This window comes from Photinus pyralis, unplaced genomic scaffold, assembly GCF_008802855.1.
Source record: "Photinus pyralis isolate 1611_PpyrPB1 unplaced genomic scaffold, Ppyr1.3 Ppyr1.4_LG4, whole genome shotgun sequence".
In the NCBI taxonomy this organism is placed as follows: Eukaryota; Metazoa; Arthropoda; class Insecta; order Coleoptera; family Lampyridae; genus Photinus; species Photinus pyralis.
In genome coordinates, this window is record NW_022170511.1 from 36,883,439 (window position 1) to 36,906,187 (window position 22,749).

General features: G+C 36.0%; 1 protein-coding gene and 1 long non-coding RNA gene across 2 annotated transcripts in view; both read left to right on the forward strand.

Moving 5' to 3' along the window:
* The first annotated feature begins 1,948 nt into the window (after positions 1–1,948).
* LOC116169117 (uncharacterized protein DDB_G0290685-like) lies at positions 1,949–3,215 on the forward strand. The gene is made up of 2 exons (XM_031485143.1): positions 1,949–2,122; positions 2,172–3,215. The coding sequence occupies exon 2, from the start codon at positions 2,328–2,330 to the stop codon at positions 3,213–3,215; it is 888 nt and encodes a 295-aa protein (XP_031341003.1). The 5' UTR covers positions 1,949–2,122; positions 2,172–2,327.
* A 13,473-nt stretch (positions 3,216–16,688) lies between these two features.
* LOC116167650 overlaps positions 16,689–22,749 on the forward strand; it is a 39,311-nt gene continuing 33,250 nt past the window's right edge. Inside the window, exons 1-2 of the long non-coding RNA XR_004144594.1 lie at positions 16,689–16,774; positions 16,870–16,893. This is a non-coding gene — a long non-coding RNA (uncharacterized LOC116167650). The remainder of the gene's footprint in view (positions 16,775–16,869; positions 16,894–22,749) is intronic.

A 22,749-nucleotide genomic window follows, 5' to 3' on the forward strand; every position in this document is an offset into this window, starting at 1 on the left:
GAAGTTTGGTCCCTTGGGCTCCTCCTTCCTGTCTTCCACACGCCAATTGCCGGTTGTAACTCCGTCATTTTGGATTATGATTCTTTTCAGGATCTTCTCCGATTCTACTTGAGCCCCGGGGATCCACGCGTGTGCCCATACTGGTTTTAGGAGGCTCTTCGCTTCCCTCCTTCCCTCCCACGGAGATGCTCTCGCTAGCTCCGACCTCAACCTGTCCACCGATACCTGCCCTGTGCATGCTCCCCCTCGGTGGCGACACTCCGTGACTTTGGCCGAAACCGCTCCAATGGACAAAGCGTCGACTCTGTTAAGGATACAGGCTTTGGTTCGCCCTGTCTTCTTTTCCGACAGCGTTCCCTATATTTCGTTTACGGTCCCAATTTTTGCCGTTTTCGAGCTACTGCCCTGGGGAGTGCTGCCATCAGGCAGGTGTCGCTTTTGCGTCCCAGTCTCGGTAGGTGCCTTAACCTGGTCGTTTAGAGAGGTTCAGTAGATGGGAGGTCAGGTTTCCTAGAGGCCCTTGGTTCCAGTCTCACCTTTTTTAGCTTCCGGTGCGCTGTCTCAGAGAGCTTTTAGGTTGTCCAGTACCACTCCGGGAGTAGTGTGTTGGGTTTTCCTTATCCATATGAGTCCCACGAGTGTGGGGGACGCGCGGTTCCCCTGCACACGTGTAATTGGTGTTTAGTACAACGGAGTGGTGCCCGGTGTACCGAGTTTGGGATCGGTAGTTGCTAATCCTCTATTCAGCAGCATTCTCTCAGTCCGACCCTCTGACCATTAGGATTTAGTTTATTTGCTGAGGTTGTCTCCTCTTTGCCCGGGCGGTAAAGCCCCGCGCCATCCTGAACTCTCCAGGTATATCGGCGTGGTTGACGTACAACATCGAACATGTCGACACCGTTTAACTCCGGGCAAGCCTTTGGCCACGATACGACAGCCAGGCAGGGTAGCTGGTCTGCGATGCTGTCTTTGGTTGCTATCAGTCGCTGTTTCATAAGCAACGGGTATCCTTATCCCTCGAATTAACCTATGCGTCACTTACGCTCATTCGCTTTGGCCGTTCCCTCCACCACCTGGGGACGCGTTTCATTTAAGTTAACACGCGTCATTTAAACTTTTCCTTAAAACGTTGTGTTACGTTCAACAGACAACGACTAAATCTTGAACCGATTTACATTAGTTAATTAGTTCTGATTTTATAAAAGTGACAAATTCTCTTGACTTAAATGTTTGATATTGTGACGTTCATGGATTATATGCAAGCATTATGTGAACGTATTTATAGTTATTCCAGTACCAGTAGAGTAATTTTAGTTTAACATTTATGTAATTTAAGAACGTATAAAGCTCAGCTTAACAAATTTATTTTTTATTTGTATCGCCCTTCGACTTATAACTCGCTTACGAATTCTTAACAAAGGCACCTTGAGCAAACCTTTATTTTATTGGAAAAGATTATGGAAAGTTTTATAAGAATAAAGGGATTACGTTTCTGCAAGCCTCCTGGAATATTCGCGCCTTGGACTACCATTCGCTCCAATAAATTCGCCCTTGCACTATTTCTCTTGTGAACGTGGACGTGAATTTTTATTCGCGTGATTGAACTGAAGTTTCTACAATTCTTGGGGCGATTTTCGGGGGTCGAAGTATAGTCCAGCGGGTAGTTGCACTGATTACATTTGCCATGTTGTTATGTTTATTTGCATATATGCAATTAATACTGGCTGGCAGCTTTGGCACTGTTGAATTCTTTATACACAATCCTGTTTGGGTCTCTGCCGTAATTAACAGAATCACTCTTCCAGTTCCTTTAATTTATGTTAACCTTATGATTACGTGTTGGTCTCGCAATTTAGAAGCAAGTACCTATTCTTGCCTTGCTCACTATTCATACAAACGTTATGGTTGACAAACGACCTTTGCTTGCGCATTTAAACTAACCACAAACTTAATTATAACAATGTAAATTATGTTAAAAGTCAGAGATAGCGTAACGTATTTCATTTAAATTTCTCATCATCTCGGTTGTTTAGCCCTTCGTGTGTATACAGCATTGACACCAGCTGCAATTTTGTGTATATCATCTCCGATGGCCGCAAGCTTCAGATCTAAAAACGTCGAGGTGAGCTTGCACAATTTATTCGGTAAAATACACGGTTATTAATTACTAGTTCATGAACAGATCGATGGAATAGTTGTACCTTCCGCCAAAGAGAAATTAAGTAATCGTCCTCGGATTTGCAATATTGCAATAACAGCAAAAACTGAAACTCGTTCGATATAAAATAGACGCGATTGGTATTCGATCGTTAGTCACATCAGACAAAATGTTTGGTGCACTTGCAGCGTGTTTGGCTGTATTGATCGTCACTTCCACTGCAAGAAGAGCAATTTATGTTCGTGAAGCTGAAGTGCAAGACCAAAATTCGGCATCTACAGCATACGCTTATAATTCAAATTCGGGACCAGTGAGTTATGCATACTTTTCCAAAGGATTTGGCGGAGAAAATGTCAATTTCCCTCAGTACTACGAGCCATATTATCAATTGTACGAACACCTAGGGTACAATGTGCCTAAGCGTTATGGTTACGGAGGCCTAGACGGATACGTTTTACATAATGGCGAAGATTACGGCGGATCGCATTTTCTACAACGTGGACATGCTGGGCAAAAGGAAAACAACGCCCAAGAAAGCTACAACAAAGGATCGCAAGGCAAACACGATAATGAAAACCATAAGGGATATTACAACAACGAACGGGGTGACAAAAGTGGACATCACGAAAGTGCGGAAAAGTTCAGTAACCAGAATGAAGGCGGCAAGAGCTCTAATGGGGGCAGTTATAGTGTATCTGGCGGTCACAGGAAGGGATCTAAAACAACAGGTTATCATAAAGTTTATAAAAAGAATGAATATAAAAAGGACAACACTTTTTACGATGAATCAGACAAACGAGGTCATTTTAATAAATATGCAAACGCCGATTCATACCGCAAGGGAGAAAGTGGGGCACTTGAAAAGGGTGGACATTATGATGCTGGCTTTCACGAATCCAAGCAGGGTGAAAATGGAGATCATGATAAAGGCCATTATGATGTTGTCGATAGCAAGTTTAGCGATCAACAGGGAAAAGAGGGATATCGAGAAAATTATTCCGGGTACGCCAAGGATCGCAAAGAAAATGAAAACCTTTACGGGTATAAGGAAGCTTAATTTAACTGTCGAATAAATGATAAATCTAGTCGTACGTAAGTGTATAGTTTACATGGGATAATCCTTCATAAGTTACTAAAGGCAAGAGTGTCACGCTAAGAAGAAAACTTCAGGATGAAATGATGAAGCGGAAGCATTTTCCTTTTAACCTTGAACGGAAAATTACACCGTTGAATATTCATAGAAGTTAAAAGTAGCGCCATGCATATAATTACTGTTTTAATTAAAAGCCTGATTAAGCTCCCTTTACATGACTTGGTTTCTCCCCAAATCTACTTAACAAATGATTCTTAACCGCCAGTTTACATTTTGTCCATGTAAAAGGCAATCCTGAAAGGAACTTGTTTTTACAAGGAGTAGGTACTTCCGGATGTAAATATTTGCAGGTAAATGCAAAGTAAACACGTAGATTAAACTCTTGAGTCTGTTGAATTTGTAATAATGTTTGTCCAGCAATGTAAAGTAAATTTGTTAATTATGTATATTATGTACTCACAGGTATTTAAAGTATACTCGCTCAGTTTGTGCGATTTTTTTTAATAAATAAGAAGCATGAGATTTGTTTGAAGTAAGAAGTAAAAACTTTTTTCGGTGCACGAATGAAGTTTGTGTGTTTACCTTTTCGTTACAACGCCTACAATTTAGAATTAGAAACACAATACGAAACTCATCATCGTTTGAATGAGCTGATGGTTATTTTTGATTATATATTTATTTCAATATAACAGGAAAGAGCATAGAAAACAGCGAGTTCATAACAAAATTTCAGATTACAAAAAAAAACGTTATATGAAAAATAATACATCATTATAAGAGGAATGGGCTTTCTTGCAGAGTAACCCCTCGGGTTATAGTTTGTGAAACGGATGACAAGGGTTTGCTACGGAAGCGCTCAAGTGAAAATGTTGAAATTTTTCCGAGTAGACTATGATATGGATCAGTGTTATTAACAAAGGGTATAAAAAACGACATCGGTAATCAAGGGAGGAAACGGTACAATTAAATTAAGGAACAGTAATAGCGTTGAGTGAAAAATCCACTAATCTTTCAACGGGAATAGGCATTGAATAAGCAATTACTTATTCAATGCTGGGGGCCAAATCAAAGCTGTACGGAGGATGGTCAATGATTTCCCACTTGAATTTGGTGCTGAGATCCCTCGTGGTGTGGGCCACGTGAGGGCGGGCGTTGTCATGGTGCAAATAAAATCCATTTGTCAACCGGTCCTTAGTTTTCTTCTGTATAGCCCGGCGTAGCTTTGTTAGTGTCTTGTAGTACCTTGAGATTGCGATGAGCAGAACGCATTTCCTGTCCCAGAATACCAAAGCCTGGCGGCTGGCCTCAAGTCTCGAGTTGAAAAATTCCTCACCCTCTTCGGCACAGAGACTCGCAAGCACTTTCGACGTGCTTCTTGTGTTCATCAGGGAACATCCGCGTCACCCACCTGGCACACCTTGTGAACTTTAGAATATGGGTCAAAATCTTGTCTACAGTAGTCCTAGAGACTTTCTGTTTGGCAACCTCTCGCAAAGTCACGTGCCGATTTCTCAGAACATGGTGAGCGTTCCCATACTGGAAAATGTATGGTTACACCATTGACCATTTGGGTTGTTTAGTGTGTTGTGTCCACCTTTTTGGAATCGCGTATGAGACTTTCCGAGAGCAACTCAACTCAGGAAGGTACCATGTTCGTCGTTCAGAAGTTAAATTTTCCCGCAGTTTTCCTAATTCGTAAGGTAAACATACCACAGTAGTATAGAACAACTTAAGACCTTCTGCAGGGGCACCTCTAAAAAGAATTATGCGGACCACACTGTAATTGAACGCAACCCTGTTGCGAAAGGGATAATAAATAAGCAACCAAACAATGAGAAAGTCTATTAAATGTTTTGGATCTGTTCAAATATCAGAAAAAAATTAAAACAATTTCGGTTTTTCTCTCACATCTTCGGGGTAATCGATGTGTTCCGGTTTTCTTTACTGCACGATCTTTTTAATTGTGTATCTTTTTCCTAATTTGATCATCTTCGTATCTCCTATCGTTTCCGAGATCCACATGGTACACATCCTTATCTTGGACATAGTGTATATCATCAAAATTAGGCCATAAATCAGTTATTATGCTTTTGCTGGAAGCTGGATTTTCTCAGGGGTAGATCTTTTTGTTTATTAACATAACCCTTTTTGGTGAAAATTATCCTCATCACAAACGATGGTTTGTCTAAAAATGCAGCGCCTTCTTGAATAATGAAATCAGCAAATTGTCTACGTTGTAAACGATCAGGTACTTTATACTTAATTCCATACGTGTACCGCTTCATAGCGAAAAAGAACACAACTAATTGCAATAGAATGAAGCGCTTTTAGATAAGAAACGAGTGTACAAACAGTCAAACACAGAGTTGCCGGGTGCTAAAGATTGTTCTTACGGATCATGTGGAATAAATTTTCTGTTATAAAGTTTTAAAAACACTGACCGAAGCTTGGTTTTGATTGTGTCCGGATTCGGCAACTATATTTAAAAAAATTGGTGGGAGAAAGGGAGTCTTCGCTGAGCCTTCAAAGCGAATCTAGATCTAGGTGAGTGGCTCGCGGCATTTTATATCGCTTAACATTTATTTCAACTGAACGTTTCACGACGAATATACAGTCGGGGCACACGGAAGATTTAAACAGCCGCGTAATATTTTTATCGCCAAAATTGAAGTTAATTTCCCCATTACAAGGGATAATGCCGTCAAGTTATTGTCGGGTGTGCTTTTAAATTCATTGCGAGTTGCCATCACGAGCAAAACTAATATAAAGTGGAATATTTACGTGAAAACATTTTCGTTAAGTTACATTAATGGATCAGCGTGATCGCGTCTAAATAAATTTTACCACGAAACCTTTGTAGTACAAAACGTGCATTGCGTCTATACTTGCAGTTACGATAATACAAGTTTATTAACCAAATTCGTGCGTCTATCTTGTTTATGCGGGGCGCTAATAAGATTCTGGATTAGACGGCAACCGGTAAATGGTTTAGAGACGATTAATTAGTGCTTTTGTTAGCTGTTAAAACTCTAAGTATGCAAAGGGAGAATTGATACTTCAACATTCTATATATACATACAATCCAATTTACCTGAGTATTTATCTGAAACCAAAGCACCAGGTTTTGATTTTCAGTTCATTACTTATTACTTTTCGACGATAAAAAAATACAAAAATGTACAGTGTGTTTAATTTAACTATGTTGACATACACTTTTATGTAACACCCGGTAAGTGTATGTATAAAATATGCCACAGCTTTTTTTGATCAACGTAATTAACATAGGTATTAAGAAAGAGGTAGCACATTTCCTTCCTTTAAGACAATGGATTGATAAACACACGCTCCATATTTATAAACAATTTACTCCAACTCAAGCGCAACCACCCCCGATAGATATTTGTAATGTAGACAACATCGACTTAACTTTTACATATAAATAAATAAGCCATTCCCAGTTTACTGTTTACAAATTGGCATTCCCTAATTTTTAAACACACGATTGAGAAATCACTAACGAACTCCTTCATGTGGACATTTATAGGAGTTTCGAAGGAAAGATTTGTTTCGTGTTTTAGTGTCCTGTGACTTCTTTATCTTGTCCTATTTACGTTTTTGACTTGCGACATTTTGTTTCATAGCTTTAATACACCACTCACGGCTTGTTTCAGCATTATATTGTCCTGTGTGAAGAACAGAAGTGTAGGGCGCAGTCCCACGACATATAATCTATCTAAAAATTTTAGACGTGCTGTAACCTGCGAGTGCTCTAAATAATATATGATGGACCAAAAGGAACACAAAGACGGATGTAAATTTTTGACATTTATCTAAACCGTGTATAGAACACGGAAACATAACGCAAACGTTGCCCTTCGTCACTTAGTCTTCGTTTGCGAGATTGCAATTCTCGGTTTTAATAACGTCGTACATTCGTTTTCAAACTGCTCCCTTGTGGTTCATTTAATGTATGTACCTACAATGGGACAGTTGGAAATTACACATAGGTAGTATCGTGCGGCCTCATATAACCGCAAGGTATACCTCTCACTCTCATTTCATAGACAAAGTTTGGGACATGCGAATAAACAGCTATGAACTACTTTTCTACTTTTTTTGTAACTGGATGTATTCTTTTTTGTTTAATGTTCTTAAGATATTTCTAGATGGTCACATTAAGGGCCGGTTTTTCTTGTTTCATTTTTGGAAAAAATACGCTATTATATTCGTTATGGCTGGCTGGCAGTCCGGCTGAGATCTCAGCAAGTACAATTGCTAGAGACTGTAAATTTTCACTGAAAGCTTGTGTTAGTGCAGGCTCTATTTCTATATCTATTTTCAGTTAGATTACTCGTGAGATCGATAATTTTAAACTTTGCTAATGAAATACTGATCTGCATTACCAAAAATGCGCTTTCATCATGCATATGCTGATTTACAACTTGTTTGTTAGAACATTGCAAACTAATTTATTTATTGGATATGTACTGGTACGCACTTCTGAAATTTCATAGGAGATTTATGGTAAACGGCAAATAAAAGTAATGGTTAACACACAAACGGATTAACAGATACCTTTTAAATAGGACAATAAAATAAAATTTCGGAAACTGCCCGCTTCTTATTAAGATGGTTTTCCGACTCAAAGCTCAGAAAGATTGAGTTCGACATAAAACATATCAAAAAAAAGTGTAGGAGCAAATTTGTGCACTATAACGTCGCCAATTTATTCCAGTGGCGTTTTTTGGAACGGAACCCACCATATTTTATTGAAGAATAGGAAAGTACTTGAAGAGTAGGTACTTATTTTTTTATTCAACGATTTCGAACGTTTTTCGAATTATTTTTTTGAGAGAAACTAAACTGCGCCGGCGCGGCGGTGGTTTTTAATTGAAGCACGGGCTAAGACCTCTTCCACTGTCACATAATTTTTTTAGGTGTCTAATCGGAAAAATAAAATTTTTAATTGATCTTCCCCAATTGCCAAGTTTCAAAAGGTGCCCCCCTAAACAAATTATAGCTCTGGATAGCCGAAACTACAACATTTCCACGGATACAAAAAAATCCGTAAATTACATAAGATTCAGTGAAAAAAAAGTCGAAACGCTAATTTGTAAAAAAATTCTTTCCCGAAACCAAGCATGCGATTTCAAAAAAATATGGTTAACATTGATGTTTATTGAAAATGTAGGCTAGATTTACTACTAAAGTGAACATGATACACGAACAAAGGAGTTAGCAAATCTAGCAATAAATGTTCGAAATGACGACCTGTTGGTGGCACCTGAACTCCTTCTTTTTGGCATCAGTGGACATTATGTAGCTTCGACTATTCCCAGCTGTAACTTGTTTAGGAGATCAGCCTTTGAAATTAAAAAAATATGTCACATTTTTTTGATAAATTGCCTAAATAATTATGTAAAAGTGAAAGGAATCTTAGCCTGTGTCTCAATTCAAAACCCAACCGCCGCGCCGCGCCGGCACGAATTAGTTTCTCTAAAAAAAGAATTAAAAAACAATCAAATTTTGAATCCCTGTAATTTTATTAATCATGTAAGAAATCCTGTCTGGCTACGAAAGCTAAATTAACTGTAACACAAAAGCTTCCGTAATTTGAAATTAAATTAGCAAATTTGACCTAAATTTTGCATTTCCCTCATTTACCTCACGTTTCGGGTACCAAATAAATAATCCTTGACAGTACAGTGGTTAGTATCTCCGCCTTTCACGCGGGAGACCGGGGTTCGATTCCCCACGGGGCCGGGGAGCCAGCTCTTAGTTGCTTAGGACCATCCTCGATTCTTAAATTCTTTATTACAACCAAATCACCTTCTCTAAATGCAAAAAACACCCACAAAACACCTTTCCAGATAGTTCAAAAAAATCAAAATTGAAACGTAGAATTTCATAATCTCTCCTCGTACACATCCGATATTTGTATGAGAGAAATTTTAATATTGATTAAAATTTCTCAATTTTGAGAAATTCCAAAAATTTCAAGGAACACCTGAAATAAATCTTGGGACGAATAGAAAAAAAATGTTACAAGAAAACTTTCTGGGTCGCACTTTGGATTCGAATAAACACAATTAATTCAGGGACAATAACAAAAATTTATTCCAAAAAAACAATGAAACAAAATTTAAACAAAGTCCCTAAAAGAAAGAACGGCTTGCAAAGCGCATTTGGACAGTTTACCCCGCACGCAAGCTGTCGAAAAATAAAATAAGGAACATTAAACTTACTTCCAGTTACACTTTTGCTTTAATAATCCAAATAATATGGCCACACAGAATTAGATGACTAACAAAACTGGTTTGATGAAAATGATGACACATTTTCGGTGGCTGATCGGATGGTAGAGACTTTTAACTTTTAATAAGAAGAGAACCTTTACAAAAAGTCTCGCTGTACTACACTGGTTCGTTTTTCAACTCGACAAGCCTTTTTCCGTAATCGCATAACACGCGTTAAACTTCTCACACAACTTTGGTTAACTTGCTTCTGCACAGAATTTTATATATTGCTGTGTAAACAATGTCGGTTTGAGACGTTGATGTTTAGGTCTAGGATGATATGGGGGTGGTTATTATTAATTAATAAAATACTGTAAGTAAAATTAAGCTTTCTCCGGGTTTTGTTAATTTTATGTTTTTAATAATTTAAAATAAAAATAATTTAGCGTAAACAGATGTGCACGCTTTTGAACAGTCACGGAAAGCAGCAGCAGCTTCGTTTTCTCGTTGTCTCCAGCATTTAAGGAAACACCACATCCACCATAAAATAAAGTCCTTCTTTTAAACGTCGTCAATCGACTACGGAACGCATCAAACGCCTCCCCACTTCTCCATGTGTCTTACTTCAAGCACCTTATCTCAATTGAATAAATTGCAAAAGCCACAAAATTGAAACAAGAAAATAATACGCAATTACATACAATTCTAAAAGGAAAAATAGACACCGAGATAACAAATTCAAATAAAACGAACCAAATCTGTGCTTACGTCGTAAATAATCCCACAGATTTACTTAATAAATTCTCATATACAGGGTGTCCCATTATTTTTGGTGTTTAGACCGAAGTAACGTTTACATAACGTTGTTTACACAATATTCTTATTTTTTTGCAACAGTATCGTACTCACAAGGGGGTTAAATAAAACGTGTTAATTATAACTTCTTATGAATGCTTATGAATTTTTAAAACATGTAAGAGTGAATGGTGGGCAGGAACTGCAAAGCAGGAAAACACGGGCGCGGAGGGGGAGCAATGGTGCATTTTGCATTTTAACCCCTTACTAACCATCTTGGACAACATATCAAACATTTAGAACTGCCGTTTGTAAGGTAACCTCCCTCTATTCACTGGATTATTTGCCACGCTTGAAAATCACGGTAGGGTGTTATTGATATTAGATATAAGCGTACTCTATCCGAGTGCTAAGTCCTATTACAAATGACATACTTCGGTACCAGTATCGAAAATGGGAAAAACGTGTACGTAGTTATGTCCATTTACCATTTCCACATTGATATAAAGAATAACCTCGATTTACATACAGTATATAAAAGCTTTGTGAGCACATAGTTTTTGTTTTATGAACGATTTGCATGTTCCCATTAATCTGAATTTTCATAACACGCCCGTAAAATTTCATTCCCCCCTTTATAGTTTATTATTTAGCTTTCAATACCTTTTAACACTTATTTAATTCAGAGCTCCAACAAATTGTTAATGAGATCTCCTTTGTAAGACGTGTTTAAATTATTTCTCCGGCCTCCTTTACCGTTCCGGCAGTAACTTTTTGTTTGTATTCGGGTGTACACAGCGGCTTTTTATAAAAGATTGCAAATGAGTAAGACAATTTGAAATCTGTACAAAGAACAAAGGAAACTTTAATAAAAGGAATATCGAAACCATATGGCTAAATTAAACGTTTATACAACGGGACATTTACAAAAAGTCTTATACACCTTAAAAATAATCTTCAACGGTATTACGGAAAGAGGATTTCGCCTTTACACAAGAAAGCACTACGGCTTCCTACAAAGCATCAAAACAAACAACTTCTCCACTAAATGGCTGTAACGTAGTTTGCAGAAATTTCTCTGTAGGTGTATGGTACTAAAGTTTATGAAGGTTGTGTAAAACAATTATAATTGCCTCATTGCTTGAAAGTGTTCCTGATCTAATTACATGAAAGAGGATTCTTTCAGGTACCTACAATTAATCGCACACCTACATGGTGTTCCACAATATAATCGCAGAGAATCTAATAAATTATGGTACAAGGGAAAATGAAATTTTTCTTTGTAGAAACTTAAATTTATGTTACCAAGTGAAATTAAATAATTAAGCGTACAAGCGAAAATAAAATTGTTCTTAGAAGAAAATTAAATTTATGTTACGAAGTAAAATTAAATAATTAATAAGGTAGTATACAATCAGAGTCAATCTGTATCAATTTCTTAAATAAGTTATGGAAAGAGAAAGCCATTGACATTAACGTGGGTAATTTTGATAGAAAGTTCTCTCTAGACCTAGAGGATTTGATATGATAACGTAGGTACGTTTCTCCTCACTTGATGTATTGGTTAGAATTATACAGTAAATGAACCGCAATCTTTGGCGTTCGATGAAAAGTCAATAAGTATTTCTATAGGCGTACATCCAATCTTTACGGATTCTTTATAGTTCGTTACTTGCATCCGTTTCAACATATTTTTGGGGCGCTACAATTTGTTTTATACTAATTTTAACAATAAAAACAGATTAAATTATAGGTACATTTGCGTTCTTGATTTTTGTTTCATTCATTTGTCGATTGATATGGAAAATTTTGTGATGACCTAAAGCCATCATGAGTATTGATGTGCTTAAGCTCGTTTTAACGGTCAAATTTATACACGTAAAAAGCGATTAGCATACATTTTTGATATCTAGGTAGACTAAAGCATGCAATCTTGTCTATTTAGATGCACTTTTACCTTTTAAGCTTTGAAAAATCACTGGGGATGGATTACACCCTGATTTACATGATTTATGTGAAGTAGGTAATTCAAATCCACCTTTAGAAGATGTTGCTGGGTCAAATGCAAATCATTCTTATCTCTTCACATCATCAACTCAAAAATTAATTCATAGTGACCGCTGATTTTCAAATTTCAATTTTCAAATTTCGTTTTACCAACTAATATGATCTATGTTCCAGAGATTTAACCCGGTCAAACCTATGGAGCTCAACGCAACATCGAATTAGGTAACGTTTCTTCAGTCTTACATTTATATTCCATTTACTACCTGTTACGCCATCTGTACATTTCTCGTGCAAGTTCGTTGTTGTTAGTCTTATTGCTAAAGTTTTCATTTCTTAGTTCCATTACTAAATGGCCTTTGGGGATGTGGCTGACTCTCAATTTTGCTGAACCGCCATTTTCTCATAGCTTTATTGCCAATTAGCCGAGTTGCAAAATTATCGAAAGAAGGCCAATTTCCAGAGAGCAATTCAAAACCAGACCAAGATAATGAGGTGACAACTAATGATTTTAAAGCTTGAAGTTATCATGAGCAATATTCGTTTGGAGAAATGTTTTGAGAATCTTGACTCTTTTACAACTTAAACTTTTCTAATTCTGCATAATTCGGTAGTAAAAAAATGCAAAAAAATTTAACTCTCACCCAACTGATTTATGACAAATTTTTGTTTTGGAAATTAAAATGATGTACATACGAAATGGACCAATTCATTGGCTTATTTTATGACTAAAGGTTGATATAAACACAGTCTTCATACTCTTTGTAGGAAAGATGTTATACTTTCAGGATTTTCTCAGTAGTTGTACCGTAAAAAAATTTGTTTAGAAACTTTTTGGTCTGTTATAATTTTTCGTATCTGCAACTGTTATCGAGCAAGAAATAAAAATCAATTTTCAGGAGTTGGATAAATAAAAGAAACATTTTTAAAATGGCCCAGTAGGCCATAGCTTTAATGGAATAACGTCTTGTTTTTATTAGTTTTGACAGTTGGCATTTGAAATGGTGTATGTATATGTTTATAAATTAAAGGTTGATCGGTATTGCGGACCTTGTTTTATGAACTTTTAGTACCTAATAAGTTTCGCATGTACATCATATTTAGGAACAACCATAAACAAAAATAACATTATTTGTTGTGAACACAATTTCTAAAAATAATAATAATAAAATAAACGTGAAATATTTCAGACTACAGAAAGGTAACGCCAATATCTAATTAGAAAATACTCGTATTTGGGACTTGAGAATAATTACAAATTTTTATCCCTTCCAATTTAAAGGGTATTATTCATTTTTGCAACAATCGGCAAAAACGGAACGAGATAATAAATAGAACAGAGAACAAAGACCTTAGGGCGTAAGCGGTTAATTTTACAGTTTCCGCACTAAATTTTGTAGATTAAAGTGCGGTTAGAGATATATGCCCTTACAGAATTTGCTGTGGTCATTTTTAAACAGCTATTTATCTTTCCTGTGTAGGCCGAATATATTCATGCGTGTGGAAAATTATATTTTTTTGGTTCTATGCAGCAAACTTTAAAAATTTTAAAACTCTGGGCGGAGAGACCTCAGCTCAACTATGTCTTGTGGCTTAGGTAAAAGATTACCCACGCAAGAGCAATTCTATTTGTTGCATCTGCATTAGCGCAACGAGAGTATAATTCATCAAAATAATCTCACCTTCAACGTTAAGTTCGTGTAAAAATCGATTGACTTTTTCTTTTCATCAATCAAAGTCTTCGTTAATAGAAAATGTGCTTTTTTAACAAAGCGTACTCGCTCCATAAAGCTATTGACATATGTATCTAACGCAATATCGTTTACACTTTCTAGTTTCTACCTACTGCAGCTTTTGAATATTGGCTTCCCCATAATTTAGCTAGAAAATAAACCTACGTGCATCGCCTGCATTTATTTAGGCATGTTCGATGCTTGATTATGATCATTAAGTGTGGTTAATATCGTGTCGTATAAAACTAAGTATGCCATCTTCTGTTTGTAGCAATTCGTGACCATTTATTTATCGTTGAAAACCTAGACCGTAATAGCGGGAAAATAATACATCAATAATAAAAGAAAGTAATAACTGATTTATGCAGTATTATAGGGCTAATAAAGTTTAATTTGGTACTACCTTACTACCTTAGGGTGTTAATTATTGTCGTCGTAAGCCTTCAATTTTAGGAAGGTATTAATGACGTAAAGCGAGTTAACGAGTTTGTTGCAGAGGTAAGGGTGGAGTCGTTAAAATGTTATTATAATATAATGAACTAGAAAATTGAAAAATAAAGATTTCGGCTGTCCTTTGTTACAATCGAATGTTTCTCTTCTTTTCTTTCACATCTTAGCGAAACGTGGATTAAACGCGAATTGAAACGATTAAAGTACTTATTTTCAGAAATAAATATCCAGATATAGCTTCAAAGAAGAGAAACTGCCTGAGCCGTTAATTAAAATATTACAGATGAGATGGTAACCATTTATAGTTTTTACTGAAGAATTATTTCTAAATTACGCCTAGCGATGTTGATGAACAGCATATTTTAAAGGTAGTACAACTTATACTAATGATTAAAATTTGTTTCATTCTCTTGATTCAAAGCACAATTATCGCTAATGATTCATTTATTACATTCTGCGGACTACTTGAAATATTCACTCTTTCAGTATCCATTCCCTGCAATTATTAAAAAAAAATTTGTATAGCAATTATCGCAAATTCCGTATCATGTACCTTTTTTATTCCACCCTTATTATTAAAAAAAATTACAACGAATTTCTAAATTTACGTTCATTCTCATTGGTTTTCTGATAGCTTTTCTCCACAACTCTCTATCCTCTGCTCTTCTCTTTACTCCTTCATATCCTCCTTCTCCCTTCTTCAGGTCGTCCTTCTTCTTTCTCTTTTCCTTTCTCCCTGAACAGTTCCCTCGGTTACTCCGTTCAGTAATCACTTCTTTCCAATACAGTTCATTTTCCTTCGCATTATGATCTTCAACATACATCTTTCATCTCCAATTCTACTTAATACGTATACATTACTTATCGTATAAGTCCATTCTTCTCCACATCCACATTTCAAAACCTTCCAACCTTTCCTGATCTTTTACCAATAATCTTACTGCGTGAAATTCTCTTGTTTTGCCATCGCTATCCTGGTTTTAATTTCTCTTTAGCTTTTTCAACCTTGTGCTATCTCTGTACCTAAATTATACCTTTCCACTTTCTCACCGCGTCTACCATTACTGTTATATCCTCCTGCACCGCCACTTTCGCAACTTTTAGTACTTTGTTCGGACCAACCCCTGATTTTTGCTTTTTGTTTCATATATAAGCTCCGTAGTAGTCGTCTTTCTCTCCCGTTGACACCTTTCCTCTTCAGTATTTCCAACAGTTTCTCCCATTTTATCCAATTGGGTGCCTTAAGAATGTCACCAAAAGCTACACAGAAGGTCTTTTGCCGATCGTTCTCGCCACTCCTATTGCGTCTTTGCTGTCCATTCCTCTTCTGAAAGCACACTTTTCTTCTCCTATATTCTCCTCCATAACTTGGTTAAGCCATCTATTCAATATTTTCAATAACATCTTTGTTGTGTGTTACGACTAGTAATAGGTTGTACCTTGCTTTTTAGGTAGAGCCGCCATTTCTGAACAAAGAAATTCCTCTGACCATCACAGCCCACATTCGTAGATTTTAAGATCTCTACTGTCAGCTGTGTTGGTTTGTTCTTTACTTGATATATTGTACCATCTATTTCTATCACTGTCATAGTTCCATCTTTTTTCTCCATATCTACCTAATTTCTCCAGTTCGTTCATTTCCTTACATTCCTTTTTAAACCATGCCGTTCTTGCCTTATTTGTTTCATTTCTTAGCTCATTGTTAAGTTTTCTGTACAATCTTCGTCTGTGCTTAAATGTTTAGCTTTTCTCCTTTCCTCCATCTCCATCATTTTTGTTGTTATCCAACCTATACACTCTTTGCCAATTTGTATTACACCTTCCTTTATCCTTTGTAGTCTCCTGGAAACGATTTTGACCATTTTTTGAGATTACCTTTTGTTTGTTTATTTGCGAAAATGTAATCATATGCACCTAGAGCTGAATAGTTTGTTGACGACTTTTCCGTGGGCATAAAAAGCACCTGCAGTCGGTTTTTTTAATTTTTACCAACGGCGTTTTCCTTGACGAATTTACAGCTCACGAAAACATTTATCTATTTTACCCAAAACTTTAAAACCAAATCATTAATCTCAATTTGTATTATATTCAATTTCATTAAAATTGAATTTACAATAAGAATTTAGAAGCAAGTGATTTATCGCAAACTGGAATGTAGATAAGAACGTCACGAGGTTTTACCGATGCAGGTAATTACCACTGTGTTCAGTTAGTGATAATGTAAACGTTCGCGCGGGTGTGTGGTGTATAATAGTGGTTCCAATTCTTGCAAACCTCTGCTTTCCCCACAATCGCTAAAAAAATGGTAATCTTCATCATTATTCTTCACACATTTCTTCAGAGATGTTTAACCCTTATCGTGTTGTCTGTAACAATGTTCTAATTTGCATTTTGTTTCAGAAATTTCTTCAAGAAAAACTTGTGGTGAGTACCTTTTTTGTATTTTGTTTTTTTCTTCAGGGGTGCGAATGGAAAGCCTGTGTTGTTTTATTTGTATCCATGGTAACTAAGGCAACCGACACCAATCCAATAAAAATGGATGACGGTAGAAACATGCCATTTCAAAAATTTGGAAACTATAATAATAATAATAAATATTTTTATTAGACATCCATACCTCACAACAAAAAAAAACACAACAAAAAAATTAAAAATTGTCCAAAGGCGTAGTTCAGGCATGGAAGAAACAATAATGCATGTTCTTCCATTCAACCATGTCCTTCAATGAAACAAAACAATAAAATGAATTTCATTTGGTATTACAATAAGTACAGGGAATATACAAGCTAGTTATACAACACTATGTTTATGATCTATTACCTAGAGTTTTGCCTATTAGAAGGACTAGATACGATATGATGTCATATATGATTATATAAAAGGTTTCGACAACATCAAAAAAATTCTTTTCCCAGTAACCCTTTCAAAAATAAATACTTCGGTAGACACCTTTAATTTTGCAGGGAATGAAAGCCACCCAGGGGTGTGGCATACCCCAGATAATTTAAAAGATTTATCTATATACTTTAAAAGAAGTATTAAATTAACTTAAAACTAAGAAAAAGCACACATTTTATAATAAAAGCGTGTCATATGTAGAACTCTTCTGTCAAACATTGTCAACCATTGAACTATTCTTCGTTTATGGGATATATGTCTTCCCCGTCGCACACCAAACATCAAACGTAAGCAGGAGTTTTGAACCTTCTGCACTCTTTTAATGTCAAACACGGTTAAGCAAGGAGTATATAATACATCACCGTAATTAAGATGCGATAGTACTAGTGAATCACATAAAATTTTCTTGAGGTTTTGTCCAAGAATGTGACGATGTGAGTAAATTAGCTTGAGAGCACTGTTACTCTTTTGCAGCATATGGGTTACGTAACTCGTGAATCTATAATGATACCCAAACTGTTTACTTTATCGGTAAAAGTTAACCTAGCGCCACCCAATATTATCTGCAAATTAGTCATAGCGTTAGTCCTATTGCGCTCGGAACCAAATACAATGGCCATTGATTTTTTAGGGTTTATTTGAAGGCTGTGATCATTTGATATTGAAAGCAAACTTTCCAGATCTTCATTAATAAATGTATTTACATCCGCCATTTGATTAGAAGAAAAAGAAGTCGCAGTAGTTGCGTGTCATCAGCAAAAAAGTGACTTTTGCAAAAACGAATTACCTTATGAAACTGGGAGGTATAAACTGTGTAAAGCAGCGGCCCTAATATAGATCCTTGTGGAACTCCTCTAGTAAGTGCCTGGGATTGTGATGCTATTTTACGTTTAACTGTACAAAGTTGGATATGTGTCGGAAATATTAGCAATGTGTCAACGATTTTGAGATAAATGATTGGCAAATGTATAAACAATATTTTCAGGCATATTTTAAAATATGTAGAAAATTTGGAAAGGTTAAAGAAATGTTGGAAATATTTGTAAGAAACTTTGTAAGATGGAAATGTTTCTAGAATGCTTAGGGAATTTTGAATATTGGAAATTTTTCCGAAATTAGGTATTACAATTTATAGGGTTTTTTTGGAACTTCCAGAAGTTTTGCAATTCTTTTGTAGACCTTTACAACCTAAAATGAAAAGCACGAACCCAAGCTTTGTCAAAAGAACAATTTTAAAGTTTACTAATCTGAAAGAGTGGCTGATTATGAGTGTAATTCGCATTGTAAAATAAAATGTACCAGAGACTTTGGATGCATATAACGCAAAATTCTTTAGTTTTATAGTCTTAAATTAATAATAATTTAATATACTTTTTTTTAAGAAAATAAGGTTATATCGCAACCAACAAATTTCTAGACACCTACACTTTAATTATCTACCCGACGAAGGCATTTTTCATATATTTTCTAGATACGATCTAATTAACGTCAAGATGATGTATAAAGACACGCATAACGTTGTATATACAGTGTTAAAAGGAGTGATTGATTAGAGACTTAAGCAAACACACATTTACCCTATATTTAATTCAAAATTCCTGCCCCGTAATTACCTACTCTAAAACTTTTGACAATACAAAAGTACGTCGAAACTGGCACTCCACTATTTCTTTGTCGCTTTGACAAAGCTGTATTTGTAATGTATGAGAAAATTCGGCCTTCTGAAACGTTTCCTTTATATCAAAGCACATCTCTGTTTTCTTCTCATTTTATAACCTTTACAAGTGTATAAATCCCTCGTCGTACTACTTCAGATATCACGTAGGTAACAACATTTTTCTCAGACCTGAAGGTGTTCCCTTGCATACGTAACTTTTTCATTTATTACTGAGAATACCCTGACGTCTTATCACCTTTGCAATAAAATTCGAAAAGTTTTAGGTTTACTTTTTCACAACTTCCTTGACACCGAATTTAATAAAGAGGAAGAAACTTTTTTTTGTTAAAACGTACCTTTTCAGAAACCTGCAAGATTTCGTTCATATTCATACCACACTCTCGCCTGATTGGAAACATTGTTAAACCCGCTGATTAATCCCTATATTTGGGGGAGCGTGTGTGGGTGGACAAAAATATTACCGGAAACTTTTATAAATTTAGTTGTTCGCAAAATTGCCAATATTTGTCTTATAAATTTATGTTATTGATCTTGCTTGTCAAGTCATGGTAATATATCTCGAAAATAAATCGTGGCATTTTAGAACTTTGATATATGAGAAAAATTGCGTAATTTAGATTGAAGTGCCTTTTATCATTCTCTCCCTCTTAAACCGTTCTTGGTGACATTTCTTTCGGTCCGTTGCTGTTGATTGAGTGGGCATTATTTTTTGATTGATGAAGGTTGTGGTGTAACCCACTGTAAAAATGTTACGTTGTTAATAGTCTTTTGCAACTGTGAATTTTTGAAAACGGTATGTATGAGAAAATGATAGATTTTGATTAAGATTAATTTCGGTCAATTTATTAACCTTCGGAAGACACGATGTGATGACATACACTCCAAACTTAACACAACTACTGATATGATAAAATAGGATAAAAGGGTAGCTTTTAATTTCACTTTGGCGGGCTAACTGGATGACAGTAAATGCGGGCTCGTAGAAGAACGCTTGTAGAGAGACGAGGAGTGTACCTATTATGTACCTACTGTGGCCTTGTAGTTAACAAGTTTAGGGGCAAATAGATTGTTTGGGCTTCAAAAAATGACGCATTGCGCCTGTGAGGTCATCGTCTAGGGCTAAATACCGAAACTTTTTAGATGTTTGAATAAAAAAATATCGGATGGTGGTAAATATGATATTGTCGAGTTGTCATTTTGTGTTCGCCTTCTTGAGGGGCTTGCGGAGCTCATCAGTGAGAAAAAGCCTCATAATGTGCCGCTCAATCAATCCATCGCTGAACAACCAGTTTGATACAAACTTAAATCGTTCAACGCAATTTGCTGCACACTCAAAAGGAAATCTGTTACTCTCCTGGGTTTCCTTAATCAGATTAAGAAGGCACTGATAAGTGTTACCAAAAAAACAGAGCAGGACATTCGAGAAGATCAATTACCACTCATTTTTGAGCATCTCTTTTATTGCTAAAAATGATAATGCCAGAGGCACAAAGCAGAGTAAAGGTTTGATATTGTGACTCTACTTAGGCTGAACTTCTACTCTGCCTAGGTTTGTGCTGAACTTATCCTTGCCTCGCTCAGCAATGCCTCTCGATTTTTCATGTTTAAAACAAATTTAATCTGTCTGTGTTGTTAAAAAATTGTAATTCCAACACAAACACAAATTCCGGCACAAACCTAGGCAGGGTAGAGGTTTGATATGGTGAATTTTCTTAAGCTGAACTTCTACTCTGCCTAGGTTCGTGCCGAACTCGCCTTCGGCTCGCTCTACAATGACTCTAGATTTCTCATTTTTAATGAGTTGTTAAAATTCCGAGCACACAGGTAGACTAGATATGCTTAAAAATGATTTCAGAAGCATTACCGAGCGGGCCAAAGGCAGGTAGAGTAGAAGTTCAGCTTAAGAAAAATCACCATAGCATCCCTCTACTGTGCTTATGGCCGTTTGCACCGACAAATTTAAGAGGAGCTTAGCTTAAGCGTAGCTTAAAATCCATGGCCACCATTGTCTCAATAATCGTTGTCATGGCTTTTAAGCTACGCTTAAGCTAAGCTCTACTTAAATTTGTCGGTGCAAACGGCCATTAGGGTTGTGTCTCTGCAATTACGGTTTTTAAAAACGCAGAAGTTCAACTTAAGAAGAGGAACCATTGCAAACCCCGACTCGCATCTACTCTGCGCCTGTGTTGCTAAAAATGATAATTCCAGAGGCAGAGTAGAGGTTGATGACAATTCCAGAGGCACAAACCTAGACAGAATGGAGGTTTTCTATCGTGACTCTTCTTAAGCTGAACTGCCTAGGCCTAGGTTTGTGCCTCTCGATTTTTAAGCAAATATATGGTCATGAGGTAAAGTCAATGTCCAATTTGTAAAATTTGCAGATTTTGAATTGAGTGGGAAGACCAAATAACCGTTCTGTGATTGTTCATAAAAATAATAAATAATAATAGACTATAATAATATAATAATGTAATAATTTAATATAATAATTTCATAATATAATAATTTAATAATAATAGAAACTTTAGACATCGCCATTTTTAGAATTGAAATTGAATAAATAGATAGATGAAGTCTCTCAGTCATAGGGGAGAGATTGCAAGATAAATATAGAGAGACTTTAGATTTTTTTGGGGGTGAAAAATTGATATTAGTCGTTGTGTTTCTTGAACGATCGTTTCCAATCATAAGGGAGGTTCAGGAAACGTGAAATTTGGCTTGTAAAATTTTCCGTAAAGTTGTCATTAATCTGAAAAGTTGCGTTCTAATATATATGGGACTTCTTCGGAGTTTCCTTAAAAGTCGACGAGAGTACCTACTGTTTAATATAGTCCTTGATCCTTGTATACCGATCCAAAATCATAACCCGAGTTTAGACGTACTTTCGACAGGTGTATATTAATTGAGACCAGAAATAGAATTACAACCGCCTTCAATTATTGTTTAAAAAACCACGCCTTTTCATGGAGGACGAATCGGACAGGAGTTTTCTATTCAATAGGAATAGGAAACAGGGGTTAATTTTACTGCTCTGAAAAGGCATTATTTTTGAACATCATTTTATAAGAAGGAAGAAACGCTACTACATAATAATAATTGGATTCGAATTTCATTAAGATAGTGGATCTATTCTCGTTTATATAATTGCTTTGGTTTTCCATTTACAGGGGTAGTTAATGGGCGGCGTGGTAAATAAAAGCGTATAGTAATTGATTTTAGTTATTGAATACCTTATTATTTTGAGATTTCCACTGCCTAATGGCTTTCAGTTTTGTATGTGTTGTGATAAATATTAAATTATTAGTCTATTAATAGTCTGGAAATTAGTTAAAACGAAAGAACAAGTTTTTACGACAGTTAAGGAAAAATGTTAAAATGCTGCTCGTGCAAAAAACTTACAATTGCCATGTTCCTGGCGGCAAGCCTACAATTTTGGGCATACGCGAATAACGTGGACAATGTTCCCTTTTTGGGATGGTTTCACATCCCAGTTAACTAATGCTATATAAAACTGAAGTTGCACTGAAGACAGTTGGATGTAATCCTGGATGGCGCCGATTTAAGTTTCATTAACCGGAGAAAGATTACTCGGCGCTGTATTACAATAATCGATTTTAATCTTAAAGTGCTGACAGAATTTTACACCAAAAATAATGGCATGAGTGACAGCAGGCATAAAATAACATTAAAACAAAACCTTCTAG